This window comes from Cavenderia fasciculata, assembly GCF_000203815.1.
Source record: "Cavenderia fasciculata unplaced genomic scaffold Scf_ET2XIPL01COFD4-5, whole genome shotgun sequence".
In the NCBI taxonomy this organism is placed as follows: Eukaryota; Evosea; class Eumycetozoa; order Acytosteliales; family Cavenderiaceae; genus Cavenderia; species Cavenderia fasciculata.
In genome coordinates this window covers 2,395,278-2,412,967 of record NW_004457695.1, presented here as the reverse complement: position 1 = coordinate 2,412,967, position 17,690 = coordinate 2,395,278, and the positions used below count along the sequence as shown (strand labels likewise).

The 17,690-nt window shown below is 32.7% G+C and overlaps 9 protein-coding genes across 9 annotated transcripts; 6 read left to right on the top strand and 3 right to left on the bottom strand.

Moving 5' to 3' along the window:
• Positions 1-27: 27 nt before the first annotated feature.
• Positions 28-2,001, top strand: DFA_08541 (membrane bound O-acyl transferase family protein; the record flags this gene model as incomplete). The annotated part of the gene is made up of 5 exons (XM_004355976.1): positions 28-132; positions 223-681; positions 752-910; positions 1,003-1,283; positions 1,443-2,001. 5 exons carry the CDS (start codon positions 28-30, stop codon positions 1,999-2,001), a joined length of 1,563 nt encoding a protein of 520 aa, XP_004356029.1.
• A 342-nt stretch (positions 2,002-2,343) lies between these two features.
• On the top strand, positions 2,344-3,366 carry rpl5 (60S ribosomal protein L5; the record flags this gene model as incomplete). Its single annotated transcript, XM_004355975.1, has 2 exons — positions 2,344-2,346; positions 2,476-3,366. 2 exons carry the CDS (start codon positions 2,344-2,346, stop codon positions 3,364-3,366), a joined length of 894 nt encoding a protein of 297 aa, XP_004356028.1.
• Positions 3,367-3,651: 285 nt separating this feature from the next.
• DFA_08539 (EGF-like domain-containing protein) lies at positions 3,652-8,894 on the top strand (the record flags this gene model as incomplete). Its single annotated transcript, XM_004355974.1, has 11 exons — positions 3,652-3,727; positions 4,133-4,435; positions 4,503-4,820; positions 4,915-5,241; positions 5,314-5,631; positions 5,708-6,037; positions 6,125-6,720; positions 6,805-6,982; positions 7,051-7,704; positions 7,801-8,589; positions 8,677-8,894. The coding sequence occupies 11 exons, from the start codon at positions 3,652-3,654 to the stop codon at positions 8,892-8,894; spliced, it is 4,107 nt and encodes a 1,368-aa protein (XP_004356027.1).
• A 524-nt stretch (positions 8,895-9,418) lies between these two features.
• snrpB2 (U2 small nuclear ribonucleoprotein B) lies at positions 9,419-10,502 on the top strand (the record flags this gene model as incomplete). Its single annotated transcript, XM_004355973.1, has 4 exons — positions 9,419-9,542; positions 9,716-9,888; positions 10,003-10,271; positions 10,343-10,502. 4 exons carry the CDS (start codon positions 9,419-9,421, stop codon positions 10,500-10,502), a joined length of 726 nt encoding a protein of 241 aa, XP_004356026.1.
• Positions 10,503-10,727: 225 nt separating this feature from the next.
• Positions 10,728-11,217, bottom strand: DFA_08537 (uncharacterized protein; the record flags this gene model as incomplete). Its single annotated transcript, XM_004355972.1, has 2 exons — positions 10,728-10,964; positions 11,041-11,217. The coding sequence occupies 2 exons, from the start codon at positions 11,215-11,217 to the stop codon at positions 10,728-10,730; spliced, it is 414 nt and encodes a 137-aa protein (XP_004356025.1).
• Positions 11,218-11,449: 232 nt separating this feature from the next.
• Positions 11,450-11,542, top strand: DFA_08536 (uncharacterized protein; the record flags this gene model as incomplete). The annotated part of the gene is made up of 1 exon (XM_004355971.1): positions 11,450-11,542. The coding sequence occupies one exon, from the start codon at positions 11,450-11,452 to the stop codon at positions 11,540-11,542; it is 93 nt and encodes a 30-aa protein (XP_004356024.1).
• A 378-nt stretch (positions 11,543-11,920) lies between these two features.
• Positions 11,921-13,550, top strand: dnmA (DNA (cytosine-5-)-methyltransferase; the record flags this gene model as incomplete). Its single annotated transcript, XM_004355970.1, has 6 exons — positions 11,921-12,130; positions 12,273-12,335; positions 12,434-12,583; positions 12,671-12,793; positions 12,879-13,233; positions 13,330-13,550. The coding sequence occupies 6 exons, from the start codon at positions 11,921-11,923 to the stop codon at positions 13,548-13,550; spliced, it is 1,122 nt and encodes a 373-aa protein (XP_004356023.1).
• A 1,186-nt stretch (positions 13,551-14,736) lies between these two features.
• Positions 14,737-15,644, bottom strand: rplP2 (ribosomal acidic phosphoprotein P2; the record flags this gene model as incomplete). Its single annotated transcript, XM_004355969.1, has 3 exons — positions 14,737-15,000; positions 15,085-15,140; positions 15,623-15,644. The coding sequence occupies 3 exons, from the start codon at positions 15,642-15,644 to the stop codon at positions 14,737-14,739; spliced, it is 342 nt and encodes a 113-aa protein (XP_004356022.1).
• Positions 15,645-16,115: 471 nt separating this feature from the next.
• On the bottom strand, positions 16,116-17,649 carry gacC (RhoGAP domain-containing protein; the record flags this gene model as incomplete). Its single annotated transcript, XM_004355968.1, has 6 exons — positions 16,116-16,139; positions 16,207-16,510; positions 16,585-16,933; positions 17,017-17,157; positions 17,231-17,469; positions 17,558-17,649. The coding sequence occupies 6 exons, from the start codon at positions 17,647-17,649 to the stop codon at positions 16,116-16,118; spliced, it is 1,149 nt and encodes a 382-aa protein (XP_004356021.1).
• Positions 17,650-17,690: the final 41 nt, after the last annotated feature.

Here is a 17,690-nt window from a genome sequence, read left to right as displayed (position 1 = left end):
AGTCGAGAACCTTTTTTGACTTTAAAAATGATTAAATTGGATTTTTTCATAAAAAAGGGTAACACGAGGTTCCCAAACGGTTTATTGAAAGAAGAGAGACAGCTCCTCTGCTTTATGTTTTATATATTTATTGTATAACTATTATATATATTCTTCTACTATATATATATTATATATTATATTAAACTTTAATAGAGATAGATAGATAGATAGATAGGATAGATAGAAACATCATTATCATCAACAAACATTATGTCTGATATTGATTCATATTTGGGAGGATTTGGGTTTCCAATAGACCAAGTCAAGTTTTTAATATGTGTAGTTGCATCATACCCACTTGCTACACTCTACAAGAGATTACCAAACTCTACATTGAAACATATAATGAGTGTCTTTTTGGGTATCCTCTATTGTCATTGGTCATTGGGTGAATGGTCGTGGATTCACTCTTTTATTAGTTCACTCGTCGTCTACTTGATCGTCAGCTTTTTGCCACGTAGAAACTCACATCTCATTGCTTTTACCTTCTCAATGATCTACCTCTCTGTCAGTCATTGGTATCGTATGTATACCGACTATATGGGTTGGAAGATGGATTACACTTCACCACAAATGGTTCTCACTCTCAAGCTTACTTCATTTGCTTGGAATTATTATGATGGTCAAAGAGCTTCAAATGTAATGTTTTAAAACAACGAAATCACATGTCATGACATTGATTATTAATTATTCTCTCTCTTTTGTATAGGAATTAACACCAGATCAAGCTAAAAAGGCTATCAAGACTTTACCATCATTATTAGAATTCTTTGGTTTTGTTTACTTTTTCCCAACCTTTTTGGCTGGTCCAACCATTGAAATTAGTGATTATTTAAAGTTCACTTCATTGGAAATGTTTACTGATAAGGTAAATATAAGAATATAATATAATATATATTATACTACAAAATGAAATATATACTCAACCCCCATCCCTTTTTCTATCTATCTATCTATTAGAGACTCAATGGTTTATTACCAAAGACTGGTACAGCTGCACTCAAGACATTCTTGACTTCATTACTTATGTTCCCAGGTGTCATTCTTTCAGGAATGTACCCAGCAAGCTACTTTGTCACCACTCAATTTGCCATGGAACCAATTTGGTTACAACTCATTAGAGTTCATGCCCATATTGCCCTTACTAGATTCAAATATTACTTTGGTTGGTACATCTCTGAAGGTAGTGCTATTTTAACTGGTATTGGTTACAATGGATTTGATAAGAATGATAATATCAGGTAAGTAGAGAGACAAAGAAGAAGAAGAAGAAGAAGAATATTTTGATCCAAACAACAACAATGATGAGTTAACACAAATATTAATCTTTTTTCTTTTCTTTTTCTTTTTTCTTTTTTCTTTTTTCTTTTTTCTTTTTTCTTTTTTCTTTTTCTATTTAGATTTGATAGAATTACAAATGTCAACCCAGTAAAGGTTGAACTTGCATCAAATATTAGAGATGTTTCAACTTATTGGAATATTGGTACTAGTGATTGGTTAAAGAACTATGTATATCTTAGACTTACACCAGTTGGTTCTAAACCCAAGTTCTCTGCCACTCTTCTCACCTATGTCACCTCTGCCTTTTGGCATGGATTCTATCCAGGTTACTACATTTTCTTCTTTTGTACCACTTTCCTCACCGAAGTTGCCAAGGACATTCGTCGTAAGATCCGTCCTTACTTTGTCAAGGGTACTGGTGCCGAAGAAAAGGCAATCCAACCACAAAAGAAGATCTACGATATCGTTGGTACCATCGTCACTGCCTGGTGGCTCAATTTGTTTGGTGCTAGTTTTATTCTCCTCAGTCTTGAACCAACTCTTGTTCTCTGGAGCAACTTTAACTATATCCCAGTCATCATGTTGTTTGCTGCTTTTATCTTCCTTCGTTTCGTCTTACCAGCTCCACGTCCAAGCAAACCAACCACCTCTACTGCTGGAGAAAAGAAGACTCAATAATAACAATGATAATAATAATAATAATAAATCTTCTATTTTAGTTTTTTTTAATAACCATGTACGATTCTTCAACGGTCATATTATTATTATTAATATGTTCGATCCTAATTTTTCCCTCCCTCTTGTTCATTTTTGAATGTTCAACAACCAACATTGTCACTGTCGGTTCTTGCAAAAAATTTTGCACGATTCAAGAGGGAATTTAATTTTTTCGATTTTTTAATGAATTTTTCAAAAACGTATGTTGTCTGTTGGAGGGTCTGACACGAGGCTACACAAAAACTTGAAAAGACTATCATTCGTTTTCATCTCTTATTGATCATATAAAGGAAGATACAGCAAATGGTATGTGCTTTGTACACTTCTTAACCCCAATCTTGGGAAAGAAGTATCCACTATCCATTATCTGCTGAACATTCTCCTAATCAATCCTCTCTATCCTCTACTATACCTTTTTTTCTATCTTTTTTTTAGGGTTTCGTCAAAGTTATCAAAGGAAAGGCTTACTTTAAGCGTTATCAAGTCCAATACAGACGTCGTCGTGAATGCAAGACTGACTACCAACAACGTATGCGTTTGATCACTCAAGACAAGAACAAGTACAACGCTCCAAAGTACAGATTGGTTGCTCGTTTCACCAACAAGAAGGTCATTGCCCAAATCATCTACTCCAAGATTGTCGGTGATTTCGTCCTCTGTGAAGCCACCTCTGCCGAATTACCACGTTTCGGTGTCCCAGTCGGTCTCACCAACTACGCCGCCGCCTACGCTACCGGTCTCCTCTTGGCTCGTCGTCTCCTTACCCAAATCAAGTTGAACGATCTCTACAAGGGTCAAGAAAAGGTCACTGGTGACGACTTCAACGTCACTGCCGTCGAAGACAAGCCACGTCCATTCAAGGCTCTCCTCGATGTCGGTCTTGCCCGTACCACCACTGGTGCTAAGGTATTCGCCGTCATGAAGGGTGCTTGCGATGGTGGTGTCAACATCCCACACAAGAAGACCCGTTTCGTCGGTTTCGATGCTGAATCCAAGAAGCTCAACACCGCCGTTCTCCGTGGTCACATCTTTGGTGCTCACGTCTCTGAACACATGAAGCAACTCCAAGCTGATGACGAAGAGTCATACAAGAAGCACTACAGCCAATACATCAAGAACAACATTGCTCCAAAGGATGTTGAAGCCATGTACACCAAGGCTCATGCTTCCATCCGTAAGGACCCATCTGCCCTCAAGAAGGAAAAGAAGGTTTACAAGGCCGACGCCAAGTTTGCCAAGGATGTCAAGAAGACCCTCAAGGAAAGAATGGCTCGTGTCAACGCCATCAAGTCCAAGGTCAACGCCAAGGTTTTGGGATCCAACTAAATTATATAATAATAAAAAATTATATACAGTTGTTATTCTTCTGAATTTTTAAACAGAAACAAACAAACAATCAAAGATAGAAAGAAGTAATATTATATCTTTATCAATTTATTTCTAGTACAAGTTTATCTTTATTTGTTTTCGGGTATACCCGAGATTGCTGGTATGATATTGTTATTGTTCGCACTTTGCTGTAAAATTAATACGGAGGGAAGGTTACAATTCCGATGAGGAGCCCCGATAATTTCAAACACCTCTTTTTTTTAAATATCCCTTTTTTGCTGAATGGTCAGTAGTATCATCGAATGGCCAATTGCCGATCATGCTACGATGTCATCAAATGATTTTACCCAACAAAAGGGTGTTTCTTTATAAAGCCTAAATAAATGTGTGTAGCGCTTCACCAATGATGTGTTTTAAATATCAAGTAAATGGCTTTTTGCGCCCATATTCCTAAACATCCTCCAATCCCGTTCAATTGCTTCCATTGACTTTGATTTGAGGTTCTTTCTTTTTATTTTCCTTGCATTGTAAAGTTTATCATTTTATTTGTAATTGTAATTGTATATATTTTATTTATTATTATTTGTAATGAAACCTCATTATTTATATTTATTTTTTGTATTATTAATTTTCATTAATCCTTTAAATGGTAAATTTTAAAATATTATTGATATTTAAAAATAGAATATAGGTTTATTAATAGTTTGATTCCCAATTAATTGTTTTATAAATTATTTATTTTCTCTTATTTATTTTTATTTAGGATCAATCCCAACACAAATATCAAAGGGATCCGGGTCTTATTCAAATGGATCAAACAAATGTTCAGTAGTAGAGTTTAGATTTCAGTTTATTGAAACTTTGGGAGCTGCAACAAGAACCATTACAACCAATGATACACTTGTACTCATTGACTCCATCACAGAGACTTTATTTTCAAGTAATACTTCTGTCGTACCAGTAAAGTTTACCTTTCCAATCGGACAATGGGCAATAGAATTGACTATTTCAAATACAGTAGCTCCATTGTCCTATGATACCATCACTGTCACTTATAATTGTTTTGGTATTTATAAAAAAAAGAAAAAGAAAAAAGAACCAAAGAATAATCATATACTTACGAAACTTTAAAGCAATTCCATCGCCAATTTTTGGTCCAATGGAATCCAATAGATTATTATTTGATCCATTTACAGTAAATACAGGAGTTATTCCAATCTATATGGAACATTATGCACCACCACCAACATATACTTGTACCATCAACAATACAGCATATACTCAATGCACTGTTACACCAATATCATTGCTCGATACTGGTTACAGTCACTTTTATGTCAGAGTACAATACGTCATGTCAAAGACAAATTATCATGTTCCATCATTGATCACTGTCACCTCTTTAAATGGAAACTCTTCATCTTTTGTTGTTATTCCATGGATTTTAAATGGTAAATGATGAATCAAAATTACAATATTAAAAAATATATATATTTATTTGACTCTAATACACTTTTTTATTTTTTATTTTTTTTAATATTGTAGGAGCAACAACAGTAACTTTAAAGGGTTACTTTTTAGATCCCTTTGAATGGACTTTGGGTGAAGGGTACCCAGGGGATAGCGATTGTAGAGTAACAGCTACATTTGGCTTGAATTCTCCAAATGGAAACCAATCCTTTGTTCAACATTTATATGATACTACTACCTTGCCTGTTGGTTGGCTCCCAGATTTTAGACCCATTCTAGGTACCCCAATATCTGCCACCTATATTTCGACTATTGATACCACCAAGGGAAGATACTACTCTATATCAAAGTTTGATTCAAAATATGCAGAGGCATTTCAAGAAACTTCCAACAACCCAAGTTGTAAGTACTTGACTAATTAAAAACAATATTTAAGTTAATTAATATTAATAATAATTATTTTTTTTTGTATAGTGGCAACATTATCTGCATTTCCAACAAATGTTTATAATTTAATGGTAGGAGGAAATGGTGTTAGAATGATGTTTTTTAATAGTAGTATTACATCGTTTTCACCAGTTAGAAATTCGACCATATCCTACGCCAATGAACCATTTTCTATTTCCCTACCGTATCCTTATGGATTAACAAATGGTTTAATGGGAAACAACATTAAATTTACAACCGTAAAATTATTATCACCTTTTCAAGGTGGAGCTCCACAAATGAACATTACATCATTCCCCTATTTTTCATCCAAAACATCCACTATTGTTGCTCCAGCATTGGTTGGTATGTAAAAAAAAAAAAAAGATAATAATATTGTATTTCAATTGGTATATATGACTAACATCCTTTTTGTATTTAGATTCCATACCACCAGTTGTTACCAATGTTGAATATTTACCTTTGGATTCTTATTCAATCATTGTAAGAGTAGAGGCCACTGATGCCCTAAGTGGTGTTTATAGAATATTGATTGGACAAGGTAGAGGTGCCATTCAATTGAAGCAATACGATCTTGTATTTGGTGACAAGAATCATGGTGTATTTGAAGTCGTTTTCAAGTTTACACATGCAAATCTAGTTGGCAACGTTCTAAGTATCTATGATGAAGCTGGTAATATGGCAACTTATACCAAAACATCAAATCTTGGTTTCAATGCTTATAGATTACCGGATATCCCTTATAATTATTGTATGTAAACTCTATAGATAAAAAGTATAAGTTTAAAAATTGATATTAATATTATAATTAATTTGTTTTTTTTTTTTAATTTGCTAGTTGGTAGTTATTATCCACAAAATATTACCTATTTTAAATTTAGGGAAAATAATATTGCAACTACCAATATGATTGTGTTTAGTGAATTAAGATTCAATGTAAGCAATTTGGATAAAAACTTTAAACCAAAGATGCAATTGTTTACGACACACTTTGACAAGGAGTGGACAGACGATTACATGTTTGAAGGTCACTATGATCCCATTCTAGACCTCTATGTCATTCCATTTAAATTGCCAATGAATCTATTCGCTAGATCTGTAGAGTACTCTATCTTTGTGAGACCTTTTGCATGGACCCCAAGATCACTCGTCGGATTTGTCGGAAAAGAAGCCTATTTAAATGTGACCAGTGCAGGTGCCGATGAAGCAGGTCCCATATTCACAGGTATGAGCGTATTGGGTTATGATGGCTTTTTTGGAAATCAATACGTTGTCTCTGGAAACACTGCACCAAGCTTTTGGTGGAAGTTTACCATCAAAGACCAAGGCACCAATGCATTTAGTTGGGGTGAAGTAGTTGTCTCTTCAAATCTAGATCCATTACCCTACATTATTAAAATTAATTCTGATAATTTTGATGGTACAAGTTATACTGTAAGAGAAATTAAGATAAGAAAAAAAAATAATATAAGTAAACTAATTTGTTTTTTTTGTTTCTATTATCTATATATATTATAGGCAACAATCAAATTACCACCAAAATGTAGATCACAAAATTTTAAAATCGCCAATATGACTCTTTATGATTCCATGGGTCATAGAACCATTTTAAATGCAATGGGTTTCCAAAATGTCAGAGCTGGATTTTCTGCATCTGCATGGGAAAACTATTATTATCTTGATGTTGGTTGTGGAGGTATGTAAACAATTAATTAACCATTAACTGCTTTTAACTAATTAATTACCTTTTTTTTGTTGGTTTAGCTGCATTTGATAATGTTGCACCAGTAATGACAGGATTTGATTTCTATCCAAAGGCAATAGATGTATCAAGTGAAAATAGAACAATATATTTTAGTTTGAATGTTTCTGATAGTACTAGTGGTTTGGATACTCGTCATATCCCAAAAATCTATCTAACATCGTTGTATGATGAACTATTGGTAGTTGAAACTGTCCCAACTTTTGCCACTGGAATGTTGAGTGCCAATTACAATGCAAAGGTTGATTTACCATATGGATTTGGAATTGGTGGAACTTTGGTGTCTATTTATGGTATCTCTGATTACCATCTAAACAATATTGGTTTCTCTGCTGCCGATCTCAACCTTAGATCGCTGCCATTCTTTATCAACACCACCTTTACTCCATCGACTTTACCAGTAATCTATTCAGTCTCTAATATCACTAGTGATGGTGGATTGATTACCCTATTTGGTGATTGGTTTGGTCGTAACAATCTATCATTGGTTGGTCAATTTGATTATTTGGACAAGCTTGGTTACATCAACACTACCACTGTCTTCTTTTCCGGTACTCTTTTAGTATTTAATCTATCTGCTATTACAAGAGGTGGAGCTACTGTCAGAGTCATTGTAAATGGTATTAATTCAAATGAATTATCATTTAATACTACTGGTAAGGAAACATTTAACAAAAAAAAAAAGAAAAAAAGAAAAAAAGAAAAATAGAAAAAAAGTAATTTTAGTTACTAATTTGTTTTTTTTCATTTAGATCCATACATACCAACACCAGAACCAACTTTACCACCTATTACATGTACAAATAATTGTTCAAATCATGGTACATGTGACCCAGTACTTGGATGTCAATGTGAGGTTGGGTGGGGTAGCAGCGACTGTTCATTCCCAGTCAACACTAATACATCGGGACCAATCAACAATCAAACAGATCCATCTAGTTTGTTTGGAAAGGGTAATTTGACCATTTCTAGAATCATGGAGGTCGATTCTGACGATCATATCGTGTGGACCTTTACATTGGCAAACTGGACGTTTACAAACAAGACTGACGAGTACCAAGAGTTGGCAAGCCTGACATACTACTATTCTGCGACACTCGAGAACCGTAGCACAGAGGTTACCGTCATTGTCCAGTATTTTACCAATCCAACCAACTACACATTTGCCGGTGATACAATGGTGATGAGTCCAAACTCGTTAAAGTATTCTGTCTACCTATCAAGTTATCGTTTCGCCAGTGTTATGAATAGACTGGTCGTTGTCATGTCTGCATCCCTAGACGATGAAGAATACTCTTGTTCCGGCTCCAAAAACTATGGTTTCGATCCAACTGGCAAATCAGTCATGTGGCTCCAACTAAAGGTCGACGACCAAATCCTATACAGTAGATTCATTCGCAAGGGAATGATCGATGGTCGTCCAACCACTGTCACCAATACCATCCTCGATGAACAAAATAATTCTAATTCATCCATTACTGAAATTGGTATTAATATTCCACATTATAGTATCTATTCAATGATTGATCCTGATTTTTCATGTATGCCAACACACATATTCAATATATATATATATATATATCTATAGACCATTATTAATACTTATTCTTCTTCTATTTTTCTTTTAGTACTCATTGATCCAGCAGGTAAAGGAGAATCATCGTGTGGTGGAGGATCTGGAAATGGATTGAGAACAGCTACTATTGCCATCATAGCAGTTGCAGCAACTGTTCTAGTTGTAGGTATGGTTGCCGCCAGTATCTACATCACTCGTAAAAAGAGACGTCTTAGAATTGAACTAGAAATGGATTCAAGAAGAAGAAGTGGTTTGTCTGTGAATCATTAATAGTTATTAATCGAATCATTCTCATCAATACATATTATATATATATAACAACATTATTTAATATCTTATATATACATTCATTACACATACATTAATTAACAAATGAAAGTAATTTTAATAATAATTATTCCAATTTTAATAATAATAAAATTGTTATGGGATAGCAGTAGTAGTCATTCCCGTGTCACCTATACGCTATCGTAGTATACTTGTTGTTGTTGGTTGTGTTGTTTTGTCTCGAGACATAGATATATTGGATGGTGGAATAATACTATTGATGAACTTTAAACAACTATTGTTGAAAAAAGATTCAATGTGGATGAAAATTTTCATTGGGGGGGTTTGGATGGTGATCATTAATCGTCGACTCTGTAACTATTTTAATTTAGCATCGCATATCTCTTCCTTTTTGTATTCAACAACATCAGGCGATCTTCTTCTTCTTCTTCTTCCTCTCTCTACTTGTACATATAGTGTTATATTTGAGGCTTCAAATATAAAAGAAACATAGATAACAAATAATAATGACCGAAACAGCTGCAGATACTGTAATGGATGTTAAAGTTGATCAAACTACCGAAACAACAGATATCCTACCAAATCAAACTATATATGTTAATAACATTAATGAAAAGTTATCTCAGAAAAGTATGATCATCATCATCATCATCATCATATCAAAGAAAGAACAAAGCAGATCGGATCAAATGATCGTCAGAGGTGTTAACCACACCCAAACCAAATTCGATTGAATTGACCTTATTGTAATGATATATACTAATGATATTATTCTTTCCTTTCTTTATCAACCTATAATATAGAATTAAAAGAGCAATTATATGGTTTATTCTCCAAATATGGAACGATATTAGAAATTATATCATCTAAAAGACAAAAGATGAAAGGTCAAGCATTTATAGTATTCCAAGATATAACAGCTGCATCAAATGCATTACGTGAAATGAATGGATTCTCTTTCTTTGATAGAAATATTGTAAGCACCCTAATGAATGCAATGAATTGGTTGAATGATTGATCATTGAAAAAAAAAAAGATGAACATCACATCACATCACTTAGATCTAAACTAACAACATTACTACTTTTAGAATGTACAATATAGTAAAAATAAATCCGATGCAGTAAGTAAATTGGATGGTACCTATGTTGAAAAGAAGAGAGAAAGAGAAACGGAACAAGAAAAGAGAAAGGCAAAGAAGCAAGACAACAAAAAATCGACCAAACAATCAAAGACCACTTCTACTTCAACTCCATCTGGCAATGTTGCTCCACGTGAAGCTCCTCCCAACAGAATTCTATTTGTTGAGAATCTTCCTGATAATTGTCAAGAAATGATGATACAAATGTTGTTCTCTCAGTATGTACAGATATATATATATATATAACTACCATTTGAATTTGATTTACTTACCAAATATCTATTTTTAGATTCCCTGGATTCCAAAGTGTAAACATGACAACAGCAAGAAAGGGTGTTGCTTTTGTAGAATATGACGATGATATTAAATCTGGTTTGGCAATGTCTCATTTACAAGGATTCAAAGTTACTTCTGATAGACCAATGGTAATTTCATTTGCTGCACAATAAAATAATAATAAACAAAAAAAAAAAAAAAGTATATTTAAACAATAATTAATAATCAATGGATCATTTGATTGGAATGGATTTGGATTTGGATTTGGATAGCATTGGAGAATATGGTCGTTTTTAAAGTGTTTTATTCTAATAATATAATTATAGTTAATGGGCATAAGCACCAGGGTCGTACAAAAAATGAAATGGAAATATATATATATATAATTTAATTTAAATTTAAATAGAAGGTGATAATTTGTGAGTTTTGACAGCTTCAACCTCTATCATTCTTTCAAATTTAAGGTTTTGAAGGAAATTGGAAGTGATACAATTCAAATGTCTACCATTGACATTGTGAAATTTGTAAATATTGAATCTATTGGCTTCTTCTCTAACTTCAATCTCCCAAATTGAATTGGTTGTTCTACATCCAAATGTTTTAATATCTCCCAATTGAAATTCCATAAATGATTTCTTTAAGATAAAAAGAGAGAGAGAGAGGAATGAATAAGTAATCTTTATAAAATACCAAAAGAAAAAAGGAACATACATTTGTTGAATCATTTACAACTTCTAAACCCAATTCATTTAATATAATTAAAACTGATTGGTTTTCATATTTTGCTTTGAATCTATGTTCAGATTTTCCATTTAATATTTCACTCTCATTCCATTTTGAAGAGTATGATTTTTGTTTATTATTATTCTTTTTAAATAAATCAAACATGATTATTATTATTATTATTATTATTATTATTATTATTATTATTATTATTATTATTATTATTATTATTATTTAGATAGAGTTATTAATAGTTTAAGGGAAGGGAAAAAAGTATTGAATGAAATGAATAAATAAGAAAATATTGTTATGACTTTTGTTGAAATCTATCTCTTCTCTAATAGTATTGAATGAAGAATAAATATTTATTTGTGTTGTTCTAGTCAATGCTAATAAAATGAAGAACAATGGTGAAATTAAAACAACAACAACAACAACAACAATTAATACAGTATTAAATAGACATACATGTAATGGAACAGGATCATAAAATCTTCATCTCTCTCTTTTCACTCTCTATCCATTCCCCTCTCCCTCCCTATCTCTCACTTTGTCAACCCACAACCCATATGCCACCATACTATACAAATAATTTAAGTTATTGTGTGTGTATAACATAATTTAAATATTTTATTTACCCCACCCATGTTTTTTAAACTTGGTTGTATCAGGAAAGGATCGTGACTGAATAAACCCACACATACAAAGTTAAAGTGGTAAAAATAATTGTTTGACTTTAAAATCTTTTTTAATCGACACCTCTTCCCCCCATTCTTTTAAGTTTCTTTCGTTCATTGTACATACTTGATACGGAAAGGAAAGAGATATTAGAAGAGTGAAAATACATAACAACAACAACAACAAGACAATGAATATCATAGAGTACTTTAGTGGAATTGGTGGGATGTATTACTCTGCAAAGCTATCTGGTGTACCTTTCACCGTGAAACAATCGTTTGATATTAACACGACAGCGAATACATGCTACAACTATAGTATTCATTCATTGAGTAACACTGATAATAACAATAACACTACTAATAGTAAAAGTAAGAAAAAGAATGTTGTTGTAAATAATGTATGTACAATGAATGAACCCAACACACGACCAGTCAGTCATGTTCATGTCGAACGAACGATGTTGAAAACGAATCATCAGATATCTTCCAACCCCCTATCGTCAAACAAGTATTGATACTGAACCTTATTGTTATTATTAGAAAAGCATTGATGCATTGACAGTCAAGGATCTAGAGTCTTACAAAGCAAACACATGGTTGATGGTATGATGAAAAAAAATTATTAGATTATTGAAACAAAACCAACAACAGCAAGGCTATAGTCTTAATACTCATTCTTCTCCATCTATTGCCACTTATAGTCTCCCCCGTGTCAGCCATTCTGCCGTGTAGGTCTAGAAAAGGGCTTGGAAGACAATAGAACCAATAGCTTTGTCAATTTACTTACACTACTTGGAAAACTGGAATCACCTCCAACCTATATTTTAATAGAAAATGTCTTTGGTTTTGAAGTATGTCAACAATACATATACCTTTAGAGTCAAAGATTACGACTCCCACAGCTCTCCTCCTCTAACACCACTATTGGTTACTTTTAGAAATCAGATGCAAGAGAACTGTTAATAGAAACATTTATGAGATTAAAATATCAATATCAAGAATTTCATCTTTCTCCAACTCAATTTGGTTTACCAAATCAAAGATTAAGATATTTTTGTATTGTATGTATGATAATATGCGATGATTGAATTGGTTTAAATGGTTGGATTCTAACCACCTATTTGTTTTGTTTTTTTTTTTGTTTAGGCAAAATTGAGTGATAAACCAACTATTAGAAAAATCAATATATTAAAAGAAATACCAACATTTAAAACAATAGAGCCATCGGCTATTTCACAATACCTAGATACCACCAATCCAGAAGAAACCTATGAAAAATTTAAAATACCTCAAGAGACATTGCTATCGAAGAGAGGAATGTTGTTTGATATCAAAACAATGGGTGAAAAGACTACCAATTGTTTTACTAGATCCTATTCAAAATTTGTTGAAGGAACTGGTAGCGTTTTACAATTAAACGAATCATTAAAACCCGATGCATCAGATCCAAATTCCCTTTTACCTTTACGATTACGTTATTTTACTCCAAAAGAAATTACAAGTAATATTTAAATATATATATATATATATAATATTCTAAAAAAACAAAAGAATCAAAGAGAATATTAATACCCTAATTTTATTTAATTATTTTTAGGATTACATGGATTCCCAGAAGAATTTAAATTCCATCCATCTCTTACTTCTCAACAATGTTTTAGATTAATTGGAAATAGTTTAAATGTAAAGATTGTTTCGGAATTGATAAAGTATCTTTACAATCATTTTGAAAATCAAGAAGAAGAACAAGAAGAAGAAAAAAAAGATAACAGTGATATTTCAACAACTTCAACAACTTCGACAACAACGACACAATAGAATAAACAATTACAACACTAGTAGTAATTGGATTTGACCATCTTTTTTTAAAAAATGAAGAATGATTTATTGCATAACTTTGGTACGCTATAAATAGATTAAGTATACCATGGATTTGATTGGTTTAACTGTAGAAAGTAGTTGGTTGGGTATTAGTTCCTCTATAACGTGATCCTACTTTACGAATGGCTAATAATAATGAGGAGCATGTTAGTCTTTATTGAATGGAACGAAATGGAATAGGATGTACCATCACTTACGTTGGGGAGGAGGTGGAGGGACTGGACCACTAACACTATTTGATTTGTACATGATTTTATAATTTTCTAGAATAATGATTCTGGGTAACCCAAAGCAACCCATAACAATGCGGAAGCCCCGAGCTTGCTTGTTATTTTTTAAATTTATTATAAAAATGTAAGCGATGACAATTAAGATATTTTAGTCGCTATCTTGCGAGACGTTCCGAGAGAAACAGACCAAGAATAATCTTGTGATTAAGATTGACTTTTTTAAAAGAAGTGATTTATTGTATAAATATTTAAAATGTACAATACAACAAATAGGATGAGGAGGAAGGAACAGGTTTAAATTTCCTACCATTCTAATTGGAACTCATTAATCCCAATCACCTCTTGATGGCCATGGTCTGTATGGTCCATATCCCTTGGGAGTGACTGTGGTTGTAAACGAAGCTACAAGATGAATGGAGGAATTGAGTAAGAGGTAAGTACAATTGTGTTTTGATCGTGTGTTTTATATTGATCACTAACCTTTGATTGAGGGCCCACTGAAACTTGGACGGTTATTGGGATTAGTATTAAACATTGGCTAGACTAGACTATTATTATTTTACAATTATATTTATACACAGATAAAAAGATAAATAAAAACAAACAAATGATAATGATCAAATGGTTAGACAGTTTTCACAACAATTGTGGCTGTGTAAGATATGTTTCTTTGCTTCGAATTGTTTTTGTCGGGGAGCCACAATGTGTGATCGGGGTGTGATGTTCGGCAAATCGATTTACTGCGTGTCTGCAACATCAGATGGCATAAAAAACTCATTAAAGAATAAGTAATAAATAATAATAATAGAGTATGCCATCCAGAGATGACAGTTAACGTTGTTTTGATTTGTTTTGTTTATATAAGAAAAGTTCGATTTACAAATTTATTAAATTTAATCGAAGAGACCCATACCCATATCGTCGTCGGATTCTTCCTTCTTTTCTTCGACCTTCTTGGCAGCTGGCTTGGCGGCGGCAGCGGCGGCTGGAGCAGCAGCAGCAGCAGCAGCTGGGGCAGCGGCGGCAACAGCACCGGCGGCAAAGTTGGCAATCAAGTCATCAACGTTGTTCTTGGCGAGAACACGTGAGAAGAGGACTGGCCAGTGGGTGGCGTAGTCAACGTTGGCAGCGTCGAGGACAGTCTTGAGCTTTTCAGCCTATATGATTCAAATAGTAAATGGTAATGGAAAAATTGATTAGTATTTTGAATGGATAAAGTAAAAGATATATGAGATACATACGGTGATGGCGATACCATCGTCGTGGAGCAAAATAGCGGCGTAGACGCAAGCTAACTCTGTAATATTATAAAAAAAAAAAGTATTTTTTAAGGTTAGTATAAACGAACGATTAAAAAAAATTACATATTATAGTAGCAGTAGTAGTGTAGCAGGAGTAGTAGCAATGTATATGTTGATGACTATAGTTGTGGAAGTGTGATTATATATTATTATTATATTATAAATTATTAGATTGATGATCAAAGTGACGACTAGATTTCGTATATGCTATTATTACTACTATTATATTCAACATGTGATCGATCACATAACAACAATATTGAACTTTTGTCAGAGTAAGTAAATAATAATAACAATAATAATAATCTTTAAATTCTCATTTGATCGAAAACAATATGGGGGTTGAATCAATGAATTGCTGTATCTGTAACTGTGTGTTTGTGTGTTGAGTGTGTTGCTAATACTGAATCGAAAGACGTCTATACTACTACTACTTCTATACTACTGTGCTACTATAATAAAAAAAATTGATAATCACCATCTGGTTTGAATTCGGCCATGATTATTTCTCTTCTTTAACTTTCAAAAACAAAAGGGAATAATGTGCACTTGGGTTTTTGTTTGACGAGACAGAAGGTCAGAGGGAAAAAAAAATGTTAAAAAAAATAGTGAAAAAAATCGCTTTGAGTCGACTTTGCAAAATCTAAATTATTTGCCCAGTACTATTTTTCGAGTTTTACTGCAATTACCATCAAACCTTGTTATATTGTGCTATTTAAGAGAAACATAACAGAAATAAAGATATAACCACCATTGTTATGATCACAGATGTAAAAGATATGATCATATCAAAACCATTGAAAAAGGAAAATATAGAGTAAAAAAAAATTGGTCATTTGATTTGATTACCACCATCATCTTGGGATTAAAGTAAGAAATTTGAATTGATTAAAAATACAAACGATATATATATATACATATTTATAATTAAAAATGGTTGTGATATTTGGTGATTATTATTATTGTTATTATTATACAAAATGGTCAGTTGGTTTCTATAAAAAAAAATAATATTAGTTGATTTGATTTGGATATATATCAATACTAGAATGATAGATTTACCTTTGTAAAAATTTGATCAAAGAATGAAATGAGATGGAAAATGACAGTGTTACAATTGGCTACTTGTTGAAGATCGGCCAAACTTTCTGGACGTAGTAGAGGTGGACCAAAAATAATAGAGAGATTGCTAGGAGTCATCAAAGTCTCCTTGCTGTTTTTAGAGATTTTAGTCAATAATTCCATAATGTGATAGAGAGCACTATAGTTTGGCTCTGGGATTGATAAAACAATTTGTTTAAGTTTGGCCACCTTTTCAACTGGGTCTACATTTGTTTTGGCTTGTAAATTCATAAATTCATTAATCCTAAAGAATAATATCAAAATAATTAGTTTCTGTTAACATGTGCAAAGGCAGGCAACTCTTATTATTTTACATACTGTTGAGGAGGAACAATAGATTCTGGTTGATATCTAAAATAGGATTTAAAGATACATGCAACTTCATGTACATAGATACGAATGGATGGATTATTGGTGAGAGAATCTATCGATGTAATCTCACCCTTGTCAAATGCCAATTGTAATTTATCAATTTCAGTCTTTGATCCACTAATTCTAAAGATACCCTCTACATTGGTCATCTTACTTAGATAGGCAATACAAATCGATATGATATGTGGAACATTCTTTTCTTTTGCTCTTTCCATTGATTCTGTCAATGATAATCCAAAGAATATTGGTTTCTCAACTACTGTAACTTGAACTTGTACTTCATCTTTTGGTGCATCTAAAAAAATAGTAATAATAATAATAATAATATTAGTTATATGATTTGATTGTTTGTTTGTTTGATTTTTTTTTTTCCCTTACTTTTCATTGCATCAATAATGGTCAAGGGAGTATTGACAATTCCTTGAGCTGTCATGGATACAAATTCACATACACCTACAACTGGTAGTAATACTGCTCCACTGACACCTTTAACTAATCCCTTTGCAAATCCAGCAACACCTTGGAAAAGAGAGAGATTGAGTAAATATTAATAAAAGGTCCACCACCACCATCTGTCATCTTATATACATACCATCTTTTTTGGCACCTCTATATGGTTGTACAACAATTCCAGTGACACCATTGAATAGATTTCTACCAACTGATAGCACACCCTTCATTGCTCCATCGACAACGGTCTTTGGTTTGTTAGAGTTGTTTGTTAAATGGTCAATAACACCAGCTTCGTTTTCCTCTTGTAGTTGTTGTGGAGCATCTGGATCCTCAATAGTGACAGCACTCTTTATCCCATCAAACATTGAGTTTGTTCCTCTACAAGAGTATATAATAAATATCACTTAGAGTTAGTAAGGGAAGGTGGCAAAAGAACGATACCGTCGGTGTAGATCTTTTTACATACTTTGACATATTGTCACTTGCTTTTCTATAAACTCCAGCTTCATTGTTGTTTATGTTATTTCCACTGTTGTTGAGATTAGTATTATTACTCATATTATCTCTCTATCTTGCTCTATTGTACAAAGTAAAAGTAA